At 38.9% G+C, this 16,903-nt stretch overlaps 1 protein-coding gene across 1 annotated transcript in view; it reads right to left on the bottom strand.

Annotated features, from left to right (window-relative positions):
• Positions 1-9,676: 9,676 nt before the first annotated feature.
• The window catches only part of LOC118851647 (GTPase HRas-like), a gene marked incomplete at its 5' end in the record, with an annotated part of 8,472 nt that continues 1,245 nt past the window's right edge, over positions 9,677-16,903 (bottom strand). Inside the window, one exon of the mRNA XM_036761159.1 lies at positions 9,677-10,213. Within this exon, the coding sequence (XP_036617054.1) occupies positions 9,744-10,213 (470 nt within the window). The remainder of the gene's footprint in view (positions 10,214-16,903) is intronic.

The following is a 16,903-nucleotide window of genomic DNA, read 5'->3' as shown; positions in this document are numbered from 1 at the left end:
AAACAGTCCCCAAATTGCAGCTATTAACAGTTCCATTTACTATAGTAATTGGTTACCAGCAGAGTTTCAAGTTGTTCACTTATTTCTTCTTTTTGTAAAATTTCTCTCTTGGAAAATTAAATGGAATGACAAGTGGCACACTTCCAGAAATGAGCAGCTGCCATTCACATTCCTCAAGAGAGATCAGATATCCATATGTAAGAAATATGAAATTTGTCAATATGAAACAGACTCTTCCCGAAAGGAGCCATGAATGCTGTTGTCATTGAAGACTCTCAGTTGCCATTCTGCAGCTCATACACCAACAGAGCAAGCTCTCTTAACTCAATTAGGAATAGAACTATCCACAAAGCATGTATATTATAACATTATTATAATGTGTACTGCAAGTAGCTGGGCATCATGGAGAAGGCACTATATTAAGTAATTCAGAGATATATTAACGCATGCAGAAGCTGCATATAAACAAGACTGATTGAGGTACAAAGTTCAAAACAGGTCTCATAAGAGAGTCTAATGAGAAAAGATGGAGTAAAGCAGCTAAAGTTGATAGTCTCTCACCCAGTAATTCAATATTATGACAAGATTCAATTATTTTCCCTTTACAGTGGTACCTATAAGGAATGATAATTGTGGAAGTACATGGATGTTCTACATTTGGTTGTGCAAAATGCTTTGACTACAGAATATCTCTGTAGAATGCCTTGCAACTAAATATGAAATCTAAAAAACACCATGAAATCCTTATCTTTATTACTTGTAGAGCATATATTTTCTTCTAGGCTATGAAATGATGTATCATTTAACATGTTTATATAGCTTAAATGTTAAACCTTCCATGAAACAGTTCAAAAGATTTTAGACAAATTCTCTCCCTCTCTCACTCTCTCTCTCCTTCTCTCTCCCCTCCCCTGTGTGTGTGTGTGTGTGCATGCGTGTGTGCACATACACATATTCAATCAATCAATCAATCAAGTGCATGCTATGTGTCATGTACTTTGCTAGGTGTTAGGAATACAAAGACTGAAGTAAAATAGCCATTGATTTCAAGAAGCTTACAATATAGTAAGAGGAGGCAACATATCTACCTTTCTATCTATCTTTCTACATACATATGTGAGTATATGTTTGCGTATGTATGTTATATATATATATATATGTGTGTGTATACGTGTGTGTGTGTGTACACAAATTAGAGATAAGATCACTTGTAGGAAGTCACTGGGTGACTGGAGTGATGAAGAAGTACCATGTGTGTTAGAATTTGGGGCCTTGCCTTCGGAGGAGAGCTTGGGGTCATTACTAGTACAGTTTCTCAAAAGCAGGCCAGCTCACTTTTCTCCTACTATTCAATTCTAGGTGTAGCTCACTGACTGTTTGTAGGCCTCCCAAGACTGGCTCACCATACAAATGTGACTCTACTTGGAGAAATATGAATTCAGAGCTCCTCACCTTTCTTTATTCATAAGGCAAATATAGTTTCTGTGATTGTCTTTTTGCATAAAAGATGAACAGATTCCTCCACTGCCAGGATTAAAAAAAAGTGTGCCAGCTGAGGTTGGCCTGCAATTCACAATTCTTTGCCTGCTCCTCTGTCTTTCTTCAGAATCCAAATGAGAATAGGAAGAAGACGGTATCTTTCTCCCTCATCCCCAGCAGCAACTATGGTGGCTATATCCCCCGGACACAAATGGGTATGCTTGCAATTGAGCCTGAAAGCAGATCTCTCGTCCATAGACACCTGTTTTGCTGAGTGTAGATGAATGAAAAACAATACTGACATGCTTTTTTATGACCATAGGGTGGATGTTTTATGAGTTTGAGAGATCAAGATTTCCTAGGTGCTCACTGGCAGTGAGGTATTCTTTCTGCAATTATACCCTGCCCTAAGGAGATGCCAAACAATGCCAGAAAGATGAGCCATACATGCCTAGATGATCAGAGGATCTAGACCTTGAGTTGGTTTTTGTACAATGCAATCTGAGAGAAAAGTGAGCTTTTCTGTTGTTGAACTGTCTCACAAACCTCTTAGGAATCTTTACCTTCTGGGAGATGCAATAGATAACATAATTTTTGTATCTGTTAATGTATATTTGGTAAGAACAATATCTATTATTGAGACATGAAGGCCCTGACTCAGTTTTTTTTTCCTTATAAAAAGGCAATGAAATAGCCCTTGAGGCTTAATTGGCCCAGAGGTATAATTCTTAAAATATTAACATAGCTTCTTGGATGCCTAAGGCATAAAGAAGAGTAACTACCTTCCTCAAATTTGGTAGCAGTCCTTCTGTGAAAATCAACATAGCCTTTTAAACAGACGCACCACCATAACAAATGTGGAGTTGTAGATAGCTATACCCAACTCAATTAATGGGGTATGTTTACTTACTATCCTTTGCTTATTGTTAAGAAAACTTCTTTTTTTTGTGTTTGTTTTTGTTTAGAAGTATTCTTTATTTCCAGCAAATTTGATTGTTATACAGATCTATTGTTAAACCTTCTTTCTCACCCACTTAAACCCCAAAATAAAACCCCCCGATTTGATTATTCTACTTTGTATTTAGGTGTTCTATAGGTAAAATTAAGGTTAGTAGGTTATTTTTTGCATTTTAAAAAAAATTACTTTTAGTTTTCAACATTCATCTCCACAAGATTTTGAATTACAAATTTTCTCCCCATCTTTACCCCAAGGTGGCATTTATTATGACTGTCCTCTCTTCTTTCACCCCTTTTCCCCTTTCTTATAGGGCTAGATAGATTTCTATACCCCGTTGCCTATATACCTTATTTCCTAGTTGCATGTAAAAACAATTTTTAACCTTTGTTTTTAGAACTTTGAGTTCCAAATTCTTTCCATTCTTCCCTCCCTACCCCACCTCCTTGAGGAGGCAAGCAATTCAATATAGATTATACATGTATCCTTATGCAAACACTTCCATAAGTCATGTTGTGAAAGAATAACTATATTTCCCTCCATCCTATCCTGACCCCCTTTATTCAGTTTTCTTCTTTGACCCTGTCCCTTTTCAAATTGTTTGCTTTTGACTACCTCCTCCCCCAATCTGCCCTCCCTGCTATCATCCACACCTCTTATCTCCTTCCCTCCTACTTTCCTGTAGGGTATGATGCCCAATTGAGTGTGCATGTTATTCTCTCCTTAATCAAAATCTGATGAAAGCAAGATTTACTCATTCCCTTCCACCCACCCCCTTTTCCCTTCCTTCTCCCAATATATTCCTCTCTCACCGCTTAATTTTATATTTTAGATATCATCACTTCATATTCAACTCATCTTGTGCCCTTATATATATATATATATATATATATGTATATATATATATATATATAAACATATATATTCCTTTTAACTACTCTAATACTGAGAAAAGTCTCATGATTTACAAATATCATCTTTCCACATGGGGATGTAAACAAAAAAGTTCAACTTCAGTAAGTCCTTATGATTTCTCTTTCCTGTTTACCTTTTCATTCTTCTCTTGATCTTGTATTTGAAAGTCAAATTTTCTCTTCAGCCCTGGTCTTTTCATCAAGAATACTTGAAAGTCCTCTATTTCATTGAAGATCCATATTTTGTCCTGAAGAATTATACTCAGTTTTTCTGGGTAGGTGATTCTTGGTTTTAATCCTAGCTCCTTTGACCTCTAGAATATCATATGCCAAGCCCTTCAATCCCTTAATGTAGAAGCTGCTAGATCTTGTGTTATCCTGGTTGTATTTCCACAATACTCAAATTGTTTCTTTCTGGCTGCTTGCAATATTTTCTCCTTGACCTGGGAACTCTGGAATTTGACTACAATGTTCCTAGGAGTTTTCTTTTCGGGATCTTTTTCAAGAGGCAATTGGTGGATTCTTTCAGTTTCTCTTACCCTCTGGTTCTAGAAGATCAGGGCAGTTTTGCTTAATAATTTCTTGAAAGATGATTTCTTTGACCATGGCTTTCAGGTAGTCCAATAATTTTTAAATTATCTCTCTTGGAACTGTTCTCCAGGTCAGTGGTTTTTCCAATGAAGTATTTCACACTGTCTTCCATTTTTCTTTTTTTGGGTTCTGTTTTATAATTTCCTGATTTTTCATAAAGTCACTAACTTCCACTTGCTCCATTCTAATTTTTAAGGCGGTCTTTTCTTCAGTGGTCTTTTGGACCTCCTTTTCCGTTTGGCTAATTCTGCCTTTCAAGGCATTCTTCTCCTCTTTGGCTTTTTGGAGCTCTTTTGCCATTTGAGTTAGTCTATTTTTAAGGTGTTATTTTCTTGAATATTTTTTGGGTTTCCTTTATCAAGCTGTTGACTTGTTTTTCATGATTTGCTTGCATCAATATAATTTTTCTTCCCAATTTTTCCTCTACTTTTCTTACCTGATTTTCCAAATCCTTTTTGAGCTTTTCCATGGGCTGACACCAATTCATATTTTTCTTGGAGGCTTTTGACATAGGCTCTTTGACTTTGTTGACTTCTTCTGGCTGTATGGTTTGATTTTCTATAGTCTGAGTCCTTTTAAACTGCCTGTTCATTTCCCCAGCCAATTACTTGACTTTTAATCTGTCTGTCAAGCTATGACTACTTTCAGGGTGGAGAGTGCTCTCTTCCAAGCTTCAGGGGCTTTCCATTGCTCTTTTCAGAGCTACTTCTATTCTGAGGTGGTAAGATACTCCTCTCTGGCCTGTGCTCTGGTCTGTGAGTGATCTCAAGCACTTCTTTCTGTTTTGTAACTACCCGGACAATTCCCTTTCCACATCCACCACAAGCTCTGCCACACCAGAACTTCTTCTCTCCCAAGGACCTCCAACCAGGACTGTGACCCGAATCCAAACAGGGTAGAGCAAGAGAATGCTGCTTCAGTTTCTGCAAAGAGATCCTTGCATTCCTGTTCTGATCAGCCACTTGATTCCCCCCACCATCTGTGGGTCTAGAGCCGTGGAAAGAGCCCCCACTGCTGCTGCTGCCACTGTTACTACCACAATCTCCTCTACCACCCCATGGCTGGGGCTGGACCACACACTTCTCTCCCCCAGGTCCAACGGTTTTCCCACTGACGTGCTCAGTTGTCTTTGGCATTTGTGGGTTGAGAAGTCTGGAAACTGTCACAGCTGCCAATGATTCAGTGCCCTGAGGCCTGCTTTGTCAGGTATACCCTGGCCTGAAGGACCCTTCCCAGAGACCATCCAGGCTGCCTTGGGCTGGAGACTTGTTTTACTGTGTCATTTTTTGGGTTTTGTAACTCTAGATTTTGTTTAGAGTCATTTTTTACAGGTGTTTGGAGGGATTTGTGGGAGAGCTCAAGTGAGTCCCTGTTTTTATGCCACCATCTTGGATTTGCAGAGGGAAACTTGTTTTGTTAAATGTTATATGGCCTATGAGTATCTCACTACTTTTTCATCACGTCCTTGAACTCGATTCAGTCCTGGCCCAGAACAATTGGTACTACCACCAGGATTTATTCAGATATAGTTGAACTTAGAGTTGGAGTGGAAAAAAGGGTAATGTAGAGGAAGGGTTGCTACAAGTGACTGGGTAGTCTGCTATGGAAGTTTTGTCTCACTTGTAAACAAATCTGCTGAGTCATTTCAATTTTACAGTCAAGGAATAAAACTCCCAAAAGAAATATGCTTGGTGGATTGACTTCAAGCTGCCCCTATGACTACCAAGCACCCAGAGCAATTAGATTACACCTTCTGAGTAGAACTCTGTTCTACTCTGGGCCTGATTCAAGCCAGTCTCCCAGTAGTTTGCATTAGATCAAAATGATACTACCATCACAGCTCATGGATAGTCTCCTAGTTACCCCTGCCTCTTACCACATGACTAGGTGGGTTTTTCAATCATATAGTTATTTGGTGATTCTCTTTATTCTAAGTCCTTTTTTGGTGTTCCAGAGCTTGTTTCCTCTCACCCTTTTGCCTCTTTATCACCGTATGAATGATTTTCATTTTTAAATTGTAATCACAAGTAATCAAAGGAATTGCTGAATTCAAACATTGGAAGTATCCTCCATCCCTTTGGCCTCTGTCTTTGATTGGAAGGCTCCTCACTGAACCTTCATGTAAGGAGGTTATTTGGGTATCAAATCCATGTTTGTACCACAGAAGGATTTTGATTCCACTTATGACTCCCTGAACATTCCCAACCATGTCACGGAAGCATCCTCACCCTGAAAGTTCACTGGAAATATATATCACCTATCAGCATCTTTGTTTGATTGACTGGTCCTTCCCAGAACTTTTACTTCAATAAAAGCATCCAGGTCAGACATGTTTTCTTTCTTCTCCAGACAGATGTCTTCTTTTTTAGATTTTCTCAACTATGTCCCCTTGTGCACACCCTGTGCACTCACATTCTCATCCTCTCTGCTTTTCACTTTCCTTTTATGTGTTGTCTTCCCCCATCAGAATGCATGCTTCTTGAGGGAAAGGACTGGCTTTCTTTCTCTTTTTTATTTGTATTCCCAAAACTTAGAACAGCGCCTGGCACATAGTGAGTACTCTTAATAAATGCCTGTTGATTTGACTGAATAACTGCTCTGTCTCAGCTCTCAAAAATCCTGTGTTTTAGGATAATGCAACAACCCCTAATTGGGTCCCATAACTGTGGAGCTGACAAATTGATATAATCAATTTGATATAGCCTCCATAAGGACCTACACTGATACCTCATCAAAGGATGGGAATGACCCAATGCTTTTCAACTGAAGACGCTTGGAATATTGTACCTGAACAGCCATGTAACCAGTAGGTTAGCCACCTGGTGATGAATTAATTTTGGGCCACAAAACTAAGAAAAACTTAACAATGGCCTACAATCCTATGTGGGCCCCTTCTTCTTTTCTAGCAATAGCAGAGGAATGAAAAGAAAGAAGACAAAGGGTATTACGAATCACATAGTTTTTAGACCTTCAAGATATTTTGTCAGTACTCAGTTACTTCCTTCCCTTCTTCTTAAAATTCAGGGCTGATCTGATTGAAAGACACTTACATGTACTTGTAGCATGATATTCTCAGAATGTTGCCAAGTGGTTAATTCCAAAGACTGGGTACCTAAAATTGTATAAGCCAAGAATGGTGTGGAGCTGACTTGAAAGTAGGAAAAACTGAGAGGGGAGCATAGGACTGATATGCTTTTAAATTTGTCTGATGTTATTTTTTTCCACTGAGCATGACAGCAGACTAATTTAATAGCACATTACTCCTAGTGCTCTCTTCTCAATTTTCTTTGCTGTTTCTGTCTTATTTGGTAACTTTTTAGTTAACATAGGGAGAACTGTCTCCAGGTTACATCTCATGCTGCCATTTTTATATTTTATTATTTTAAAAATATATATTACTAGTGGCTGTCTCAGGCAGTGCCATTTTAAATCAAAAGCATTCTATATAGTGATATTGTCATTAGCAGATCAAATTAAGCTGCCAATACTTTGATTATTCACTATTGTTTTAGAAATCATTACTACATGAGCTTCTTTCACCATATTTTCATTGTATTGCATCGTCTCTAAACTTTTTTTTAAATGTATACTTAATATGTAATTCCAATTTAACCTTGAAAGTACACAGAAAAGCAAGAATTCGAGAAATACTCGAGAGTTCTCAATTTTATTGTTTAACCTTGCTGAGGACTCCTTTATTCTATAATAAAAGAGCTCTATTTATCAATAGCTTTAATTGCATCAATTTACCCTTCTACATCTGCTCTTTTTCTTGACTCGTTCTGTCCTTAAAACCCTAAACTTATGAAACATTCATTTAACAATGTTTCCTCTGAGAGTTATTCTATGGGAGTTAGGCGATGGACACAATGCTTATATTTTCTCTCTCTGAACTACATGTCTATATGGAGCAATGGAGCCAAGAATAATTAGTCCATCTTTGTGATAAAAAGAAAGCTTCTCATTAAGAGGCAAATTTATCATTGCAAAAGGCTAAATAAAATCACACTTTCAAAGGATAATCTTTTCTGGCTTATTCTGAATGTTGGAGGAGGGTTGGCGGGAGTACATACAGGACCATATCTAAGCCTGCACTATCATCATTCATGGAATGAATGCATTTTTATTCATATAAGCCCTTTCTTCTAAATATTTTTTCTGTAATAAAGAAGTGCCAATAACTATGTTTAGCACAAAGGTTCAACTTCCCTTTATTTATTGCAAAGAAATATAGGAAATCAGGTAACTTTCCTTTAAATGGGCAGAATACAAGTATAGGTATATGTAAAGCACACATAATACCTAGAACATACTAGAAAAACAAAGGATTAAAAGATCATCATAGGGATTTAACCTAACACATCATGGCACAGTATGGTATTTTTCTTTTTAAAAGAAATCTGATTTTGATAAGAGACAAGTTAATATAAGGGAATCAGAATACCTCTTTGGGAACTTATTTGAATTATGATACATATAATTATAGAACCAGAAGGGCTCTTAAAAATCACCAAGTTCGCACCCTAACTGATGTCTTAATTTTCTCCATGATATCTTCAATAAGTAGCTTTTCAGCCTCTATTATTTGATTGCCTCTAGGGCAATTCAATTTGATAAGATATCCTATAAATGGCCAGAGTGAAAAATGAGAGAGAACAAGTCAACTAGGAATTGTGTTCAGGCTTACATTTCCCAAGAGTCATTTGGTTTGAATTCCATGACTCTCTAAGCTAGCTAGGGGGTTTCTAACCTACACATCACCATAGATTTGGGGTAAAGGAGAAATTGACACCTGAAGTCATCATTGGGTGGTTTTCTTCCAAGTGGTTGAAAGCAGGTGAAATGTCTTATATTCTCTCACCCTGCTAATTGAGTGTAGTGGGGCAATCATAACTGAGATTATTCCATGAGGTTTTCTTTGAAAATGGGTTAGCTTGGGGGAAGTATGGAGGAAGTATAGGCTAAGAAACACGAATATCATCATAACAGGGGTGGGATGATGACAGAATCCAAAAGCAGGTGAACCTGAGACATTGTGATTAGGACTAGACTGGAGCATTACTGTCTACTGGCAAGAATATAGCCATCACATTCACTCCCCCATTTTCTTTTACCCTGCTTCCTCATAGCACATGCTGAAGGAATCTATACAAGTTCTGATACTTGTCCAATTCATTCCTTTTCTTCATCCTACTTCCAGACTAGCTTGGAGGAATGGTGGATGGAAAGAAGAGTCAACCCAAGCTGAAGCAATACTGTAGCTTGTCATTTGGAAGCCTTTTATTTTACTGTGTGTTTAGGTTTCTAGGATGCATGATTATTTTAATATGTCATTTGGTCATTAAAAGTGAATCATCAAATCCTAATAAATGGGTTTCATGACTGAGGGAGAAAATCCATACACCATGAGATAGTGGCTTGTTGTATAATATAAGAATGGTTTCATGTATTTTTTTTCAAGACCATCCAATAATTTACTGAAATGAGCCCGGTGGGTCAGGCAGAGGGGCAGGGGAGGCAGAGGAAGCAGTTTGGGGCCGGGGAGTTGGAGACAGTCCATGCAAAAAGCCTGTGGGGGGGGGGGGGGCGGGATCAGAGGCGCCCCGTCTGGCCCTCCCGGCAGGACCAGGAACTCCAGCTCCAGCAGCAGCAGCAGCAGCAGCAGCAGCACCAAGGGGCAGCCGCTGCTATCTTCCTTCCAGCCGACTGTCCATCAATCCGCCCACCATGCTCCATTTGTCCATCGGCTCTTCCCTCCCTCACTCGGGTCCCGCACCCCCGAACCCCCAGCCTCAACCCCACGGTCAGGAGATCACACACTTGCAGTTCAGACACCCCGGGCCGCTCTCGTCAGGGGGATTCACCTTCCGCAGTTTGCGCTGCCGGATTTCCCGCACCAGAGTGTAGAAAGCATCCTCCACCCCTTGGCTAGTTTTGGCAGACGTCTCAATGTAGGGGATCCCATAGCTTCGGGCCAGCTCCTGCGCCTGGCGCGTCTCCACTGTCCGGGCTGGTAGGTCACATTTGTTCCCCACCAACACCACGGGCACATCATCTGAGTCCTTTACTCGCTTAATCTGCTCCCTGTACTGGTGAATGTCCTCGGAGGACTTCGTGTTGTTAATGGCAAACACACAGAGGAAACCCTCCCCAGTGCGCATGTACTGATCTCTCGTGGCACTGTATTCCTCCTGGCTTGCAGTGTCCAAGATGTCAAGCAGACAGGTCTCCCCATCAATGACCACCTGCTTCCTGTGTGAGTCCGAGATCACTGCCTTCTCCGCCGTCTTCTTCTGCTCCGCCACTGCTGTCCCCCCCCCCCCGGGGCCAGGGGCTCCGGGGGGGGGCTCGAGGGGCTCCGGGGCTGGGGCTGGGGCCGGGGCCGGGCCGGGCGGCTCACTCCGCGCATGGGCTCCTGGCGGCCCGGGGCGCGGGACATGGTTGCATATTTTTAGTAACTTTGGGGAAAATTCCAGATCAGGTTACTAGGCCTCTTCTATTCAAACTAAAGACCATCTCCATTACTTTTTGAGTCCCTGAGTGTTAAGCCTAAAAAAGTCTAGTGCCGATGGACTGAATGACAAAGCCAATCCATATTTGGAATATATCAGTTTAATCTTGAAGTTTCCTCAAGAAAGTGTTGTCAACAGAAAAGTGAACACTGTGGCTCTAATATGTCCATATCCACCAACTATCTCTGGAGTGCCATCATTAATTAGAAGGAATTTCAGGCTTTTCAGAATACTGGCTGGTAAGAAGCTAGGAAATGCAAAACTGATGCTAAACTTGCTAATCTTTGGGTAAGAACCATGCCTACTGATTTTGGAGTTATGATGTTGAAAAGGCAGAATAGGTGCAAATACTAAAAGCTAGTATATCTCTCAACTGTGAGACTAGCTGAAGGAAGCCTACCACTTGGACATAGCTTCAGTTTATAATAGCTCTGACAGAAACGAATGATTATATTATATTTAATTGCGTTGCCAAAAAGGTTATCAAGGTGACAGAGTCTTGCTGTTTGACAGACCTTGGTGTTTGAAGAACATACAAAATTGCAAATTAAAGGAAATCTACTCTATAACCATAACAAGTGGTTGAAAGAATGGATGACCTTCCCATTTACAGAACATAACAGAGATTACTGTGTTCCTTATAAAGGCAATTCATTATAACAAATTTTGCCTTTGGGGAGGCATTTGGGCCCCTGAGGACTTCTAAGAAAGAAGAAATGGACAACCAGTCAAGGGAATGCTGAAGAGAACACACTCCTCCCCCTGTGATAGAAAGACCATTTGGGACAGATAATGGCCCTGAAGGTGCTTTTTTTCAAGTGAAGAAGACACTGTATACTATAACCTAAAAATCTAAACAGAGACAGAGAGTGGGACAGAGAAAGAGACACAGAGAGAGCACCTGAACTTCGAGTCTTTTCCATGGTTTGGCTAGAAAAACAGCAAAGTCTTTTGGAGTTGTCTTAGATCCTTGTATTGCTGAGAAGAGCTAAGTCTATCAAAGTCAATCATTGCACAATGTGGCTGTTAATGTGTACAATGATCTCTTGGTTCTGCTCCCTTCCCTCAGCATCAGTTCATGTAATTCTTCCAGGTTTTTCTGAAATCTACCTGTTCATTTCTCATAGAACAACATTATTTTATTATATTCATATACCACAACTTGGTCAGCCATTCCCCAAATGATGGGCAATCCCTCAATTTCTACTTCTTTGCCACCCCCAGAAAGCTGCTATAGATATTTTTGTACATGTGAGTCCTTTCCCCATTTTTATGATCTCTTTGGGATACAGCCCTAGAAGTGGTATTGTTGGATCAAAGCATATACACATGAGATCAGTTTAGACGCCCAAGAAAACAGAGTAGATAAGCCTCAGGGAGAGAAGCCCATGGTAGAATCCTAAAGCAAATGATCCAAGACACTATAATTGTTATTACATTGGAGCAAGATGTATAATTGCCAGGAACAAAACCACTGGTGAGTTCAAGTTAGATTCGACTCTACCAAAAAGGTGGATGTTCCCCCCTTTTTCCTCAGAGTACTGGCTGAGAAAATTTCAGAAAGTTATATTAGTTGCCCAATCTATTCATTTTTATCCCTTTATAGACTAGAAGGAAGAAAAGGGAGGGAGAAAAGAGAAGCCAATTCAAGCTGCACCAATCTTGCAGACTGCTATTTGAAAGCATTTAGTTTAACTGTTTGGATTTCTATGATACTTGACTGTTTCAAGCCATTCAGAGTGAATCGTCAAATTCTACGAATTAAAGTTCATGATTGACAGGATTAATCCAGAGTCCACGGGATAGGGCCTCAATGGATAGAATGGGAGAGTTCTACTGTCCATTAGGGACTCATTCTAATTCTTTGCTAGACCTCTAATGAATCTGGGGACCAGCTCAGTGAGACCTGGACTTTTTAAGTAGGTGAGTAGGTTAGGTAAGTAGGTTACCCATGGATAGCGACAGTGGGTACCTACCAATTTACAACCTCTCCTTTACCTATCACCCAAAATTTGGTTAGGTAATTCTTTGTTCAAATACTAGCTTGCTGCTCTGTTCTAATATTAGAAAGCAATCGAATAAGCCATGGATGGGTGAATATAATATATTTATAGTCACCTCTAGGAACTCACCCCCTAAATAATTGTTACAACAGCAAAGGAGAACTTGTTAATTCAAGAGGTGGCTCATCCCATTTTTACATTGCTTTAATTCTTAAGCAGTTTATCCTTATAATGAACCAAATTGTTTCTGCAGAACATCTTCCCATAGGTCCTTATTCTTCCTTAAGGAATGAGAGTGACTAAGGACTTGGCCTGTTGAAAAGGTTGAAGGACAACAAGGATATACTTTCTCCATCTTCTCTTCTTCAGGCTTAACATGCTTACCTCTGCCCAGTTATTCTTCACATCTCACAGGTTCAAGTCTCCTTTACATCCTGGTCATGCTTCTCAGGAGTCACTCTAAATTATCAATGTCCCTCTTAAAATATAATTCTCAGAATTATATGCAATATTCCATGTGTAGTTTGACTACAACAGGATATAGGGGACTATTATCTTCCTCGATTTCTACCTTTTGTCAATGTTGTCTAAGCTTACACTAACTTTATTTGCAGACAGCATTATCGTGTTGGCTCACATTGAATTTGCAGTCAACTAGAACCCTTAATTCTTTACTCATTGAACTCCTGTCTTTCTGAATCTCTCCCATCCTTTATTTGTGCAGCTCTCAAACACAATTGATATTTTAACTGAATTGCATGAATGTACACTCATTTCTGATTATTTTTTCTTATCGGGTTCAACAAATCTTTCCAGCCAATTGAGGTTCTTTTCTATTCTGGATCTATGATAAATTTCATTAATTATCTTGAGAATATTAACAAATTTCTATAAGCATGGTATTTGTATATTTATCCATGTGACTGATTTAAAAAACAACAAAACAGAACTGAAAAGATAGACCTGTGAAATACCACTAAAGACCTTCCTTAATGTTAAAATAAATCATTAGTTGACACTGTTCGCGTATGATTTGACCAATTATCAGTGCATTTAACTTTATTGTCATTGAATCCACAAGGTAGTAAAAAATGGATTTTGTCAAATATCTTTCTGAACCATTCTAGCAGTGCTGCTAAAAAGGGAAGTGAGATTAGCTTAATCTGACTTGTTCTTGCTGAATTCATGTTTCTTTTGGCCTAATTTCAAGGATCTTTCTTTTTTGTTTGAAAATCAAGACAATATTTACCCATCTCCAATCTTCAAATATTCCTGTCTTTTAGCAACAGGACTTAAACATTTATACATGCAGGTTCCTGAGGAGTAATTCATCTACACCAAAGCAATATGCACTGCCATAGAATGCTTCCTCCCTCCATCAGATGCCAACCCAGGGTCCATCAGGTAGTGGCATGCAGGAACTGGTACTACTGGGAGGGTTTCTTTGTTAAGACTTTTGAGAGAAAATTACTGGGCAGAGAGGAATTGAAAGGGCCAGTTGGTGTGGGAAATTCATCTTCCAACTGGGGACCACATGCACAAGCACTGAGGAATCCTTTATCTTGTCCCTAAGCTTTCTCCTATGGAGATAGATGTGACCATTGTTGGCTGCTGCTGCTGCTATAGTGATGAATGTTGCTGTGCTTTTCTTGACCATGGTTGATGAGCTCACCCAAAAATTCACTCAGACATAATTTCTTTCTCTCCTGACTTCATGTCAGGGAAGGAAGCGTATTCCATGAACACAGACAGTTCTCTGAGTTTTAGCTTTGCCCTCCTTCCTGCATTAAAGTGGTAAAATCCAATTCTGGCGTAGCTAGCACCAAGGCTTGGTTCTATCTGTTGTCATAGCCCCCAAATTATACTCCCCCTCCTTTTTCCTTCTTTTCTTTCATTGCTACCATTATTCCCATTATGTAAAGATAAAATTCACACTCACTAGTCATAGTTTTATTGACATTAACTGCTGGAATAAATATTTGAGAAGGATTTGAATTTGGGTAGAGAGCTAGAGAGAGCAAGAGAATGATAGTAAGAGAGAACGAGAGAGAGAGAGAGACCAAGACAGAGAGAGTTTCCACTTCAGCATGTGGTATGGAGAGTTAGAGGAGGTACTCTCCTTTCAGGGGATTGCAACATTTTGGAGCTAATTTGATATAATATTTCCAAGCCAGTTTAATTTGATAAGCAGAAGATATTAAATGCAAATATATATATATGCATACACACACACACACACACATATATATTTATAGGTGAATCAACAAGCTCTAGATATATTACAGGTAAGCTATTTGAAGCAAGTGAGAGTGAAAGAACTGGAAAATAATTCCTTATCACATGTACCTCATGTATTCCCTTTTGGCTTCTTTGTTGGTATTTGTACGACATGTTCCTCTTTTCTAATACCCTCTAACTCACAAGTGGATAAAGATTTAACAATGCCTCTCAACCACTCATATCAGCCATATGAATTACAAAATGATATTTGGACTTATTTATACTTCTTAGGCAGTCTTAATTTTGTCCAATTTATCTTGTGTTCTAGTTCTTTCAGAGACTTTGTTGTACCCTTTCTGGTCTGAAAATAATCCTTGACAGAGAAGATGAAAGAAAACTGGGAGTTAAATTGATTCACTTTCTATTGTCCAGAAATATTATTCCATCTGTTTTCTTCCTAATCTTCTCCACAACATAGTTGAACAACTCCTTTTTGTTGTTCTTAGCCTGTTTCGTGCAAGTCTCAAATCTTGGTTAGCTTTAGCTTTCCTCCAACTATTTTTAGAGTTCTGTGTAGATTTTGTGCTATTCTTGCTTGTTATTTTTTTTAAAAGCTCATCTGAGAATTTCTTTTGCAGCCACATTAGGTTTTTTAGAGGCCACCCTCTTTTCTTTCTTATGGGGATCATTTGGATTTACATGATCAGAATTTCATTATTAAGGGCTTTCTACCCTGCTAAGTCATGTCCCCTTTTAGAGTCTGATTCAAGGATTAGGAAACCAGAATACATGGCACAAAAATGTTAGCACCTAATCTGAATTTTAATTGTTTCTTGAAATTTTAGGTCTTTTCATTTCGGATATATGTGACCCATCCGAGGTGTTTTTGATGTACTATATGGTCCCCTTCATTGCCCAACTTCTGCTGATTCAGCTACCATCATTCCAGTGGATGTGACCAGTTCTTCTTTGTTGGTCAGAATTAGATGCAAAGGAGCAATTCCCTTATCACCTCTTTTAACTTCCAAGAGATGAAATTTTCATAGAAACAAGTCAAGAAGTTATTTTGTGCTCAAATCTAAGTTGATGTAATTTGCTGTAGATTTTTGAAGAGTAGTAATCTCATATCACCGGCACATCCCATGCCTTGGAATTGTGCTGGGCTCATTCATGATATGTATCAGGAACTTATTCATTTTCTCTACGTGAATGGGCTGTTTCTAGTATAGAATCAAGGACTTACACCATGCTACTCTTCTCTATGCTCTTCTCCTGTTTATTATCAGATGCTTCATTTACTATGTTTTCTATATCCAAAAATAACATCCCTCCAAATCTCCAGATCTACAGTTATACCTAGATATACTGTTTCCTCTCACTTTAATTTGAAAATTATCTTGTTCAATGATGCAGTACTCAATGATTACAGCAATCTTCTGTTGGATACACTGAAAGACCCTAGCTTCTGGGATAAAAACTCACTATTTGACAAAAACTGCTGGGAAAACTGGAAAATAGTATGGTAGAAACTGGGCATAGACAAATGTCTGAGACTGTATACCAAAATATTGTCCAAATGGGAACATGATTTTGATATAAAGGCTGATATTATAAACAAATTAGGGGAACAAGGAATAGTTTATCTGGCAGATTTATGGAGAGCTGAGGAATTTATGACCAAAGAAGAGATACAGAACATAATGAAATTCAAAATGGATAATTTTGATTACATTACATTGAAAAAACTTTTTGCACAAAGCTAATGCAACCAAGATTAGGAGGGAAGCAGAAAACTGAGAAAGAATTTTTACAACTAGTGTCACTGATAAAGCCTTCATTTCTGAAATATATAGAGAACTGAATCAAATTTACAAGAACATAAGTCATTCCCCAATTGATAAATGGTCAAAGGCTATTAGCAGGCAGTTTTCAGAGGAAGAAATTAAAGCTATCTATAGTCATATGAAAAAAATGCTCTAAATCACTACTGATTAGAGAGGTGCAAATCGAAACAACTCTGAGGCACCACATCACACCTATCAGATTGGCTAACATGACAAAACAGGGAAATGATAAATGTTGGAGAAGATGTGGGAAAGTTGGAACACTAATTCATCGTTGGTGGAGCTGTGAGCTGATCCAACCATCCTGGAGAGGAGTTTGGAACTATGCACAAAGGGCTATAAAATGTGCATACCTTTGACCCAAAAATAATACCATGTCTAGGAC

Source organism: Trichosurus vulpecula, chromosome 5, assembly GCF_011100635.1.
Source record: "Trichosurus vulpecula isolate mTriVul1 chromosome 5, mTriVul1.pri, whole genome shotgun sequence".
Lineage (NCBI taxonomy): Eukaryota > Metazoa > Chordata > Mammalia > Diprotodontia > Phalangeridae > Trichosurus > Trichosurus vulpecula.
Note: the sequence above shows the minus strand (reverse complement) of the source record. Positions and strands in the feature narration are given on the sequence as shown.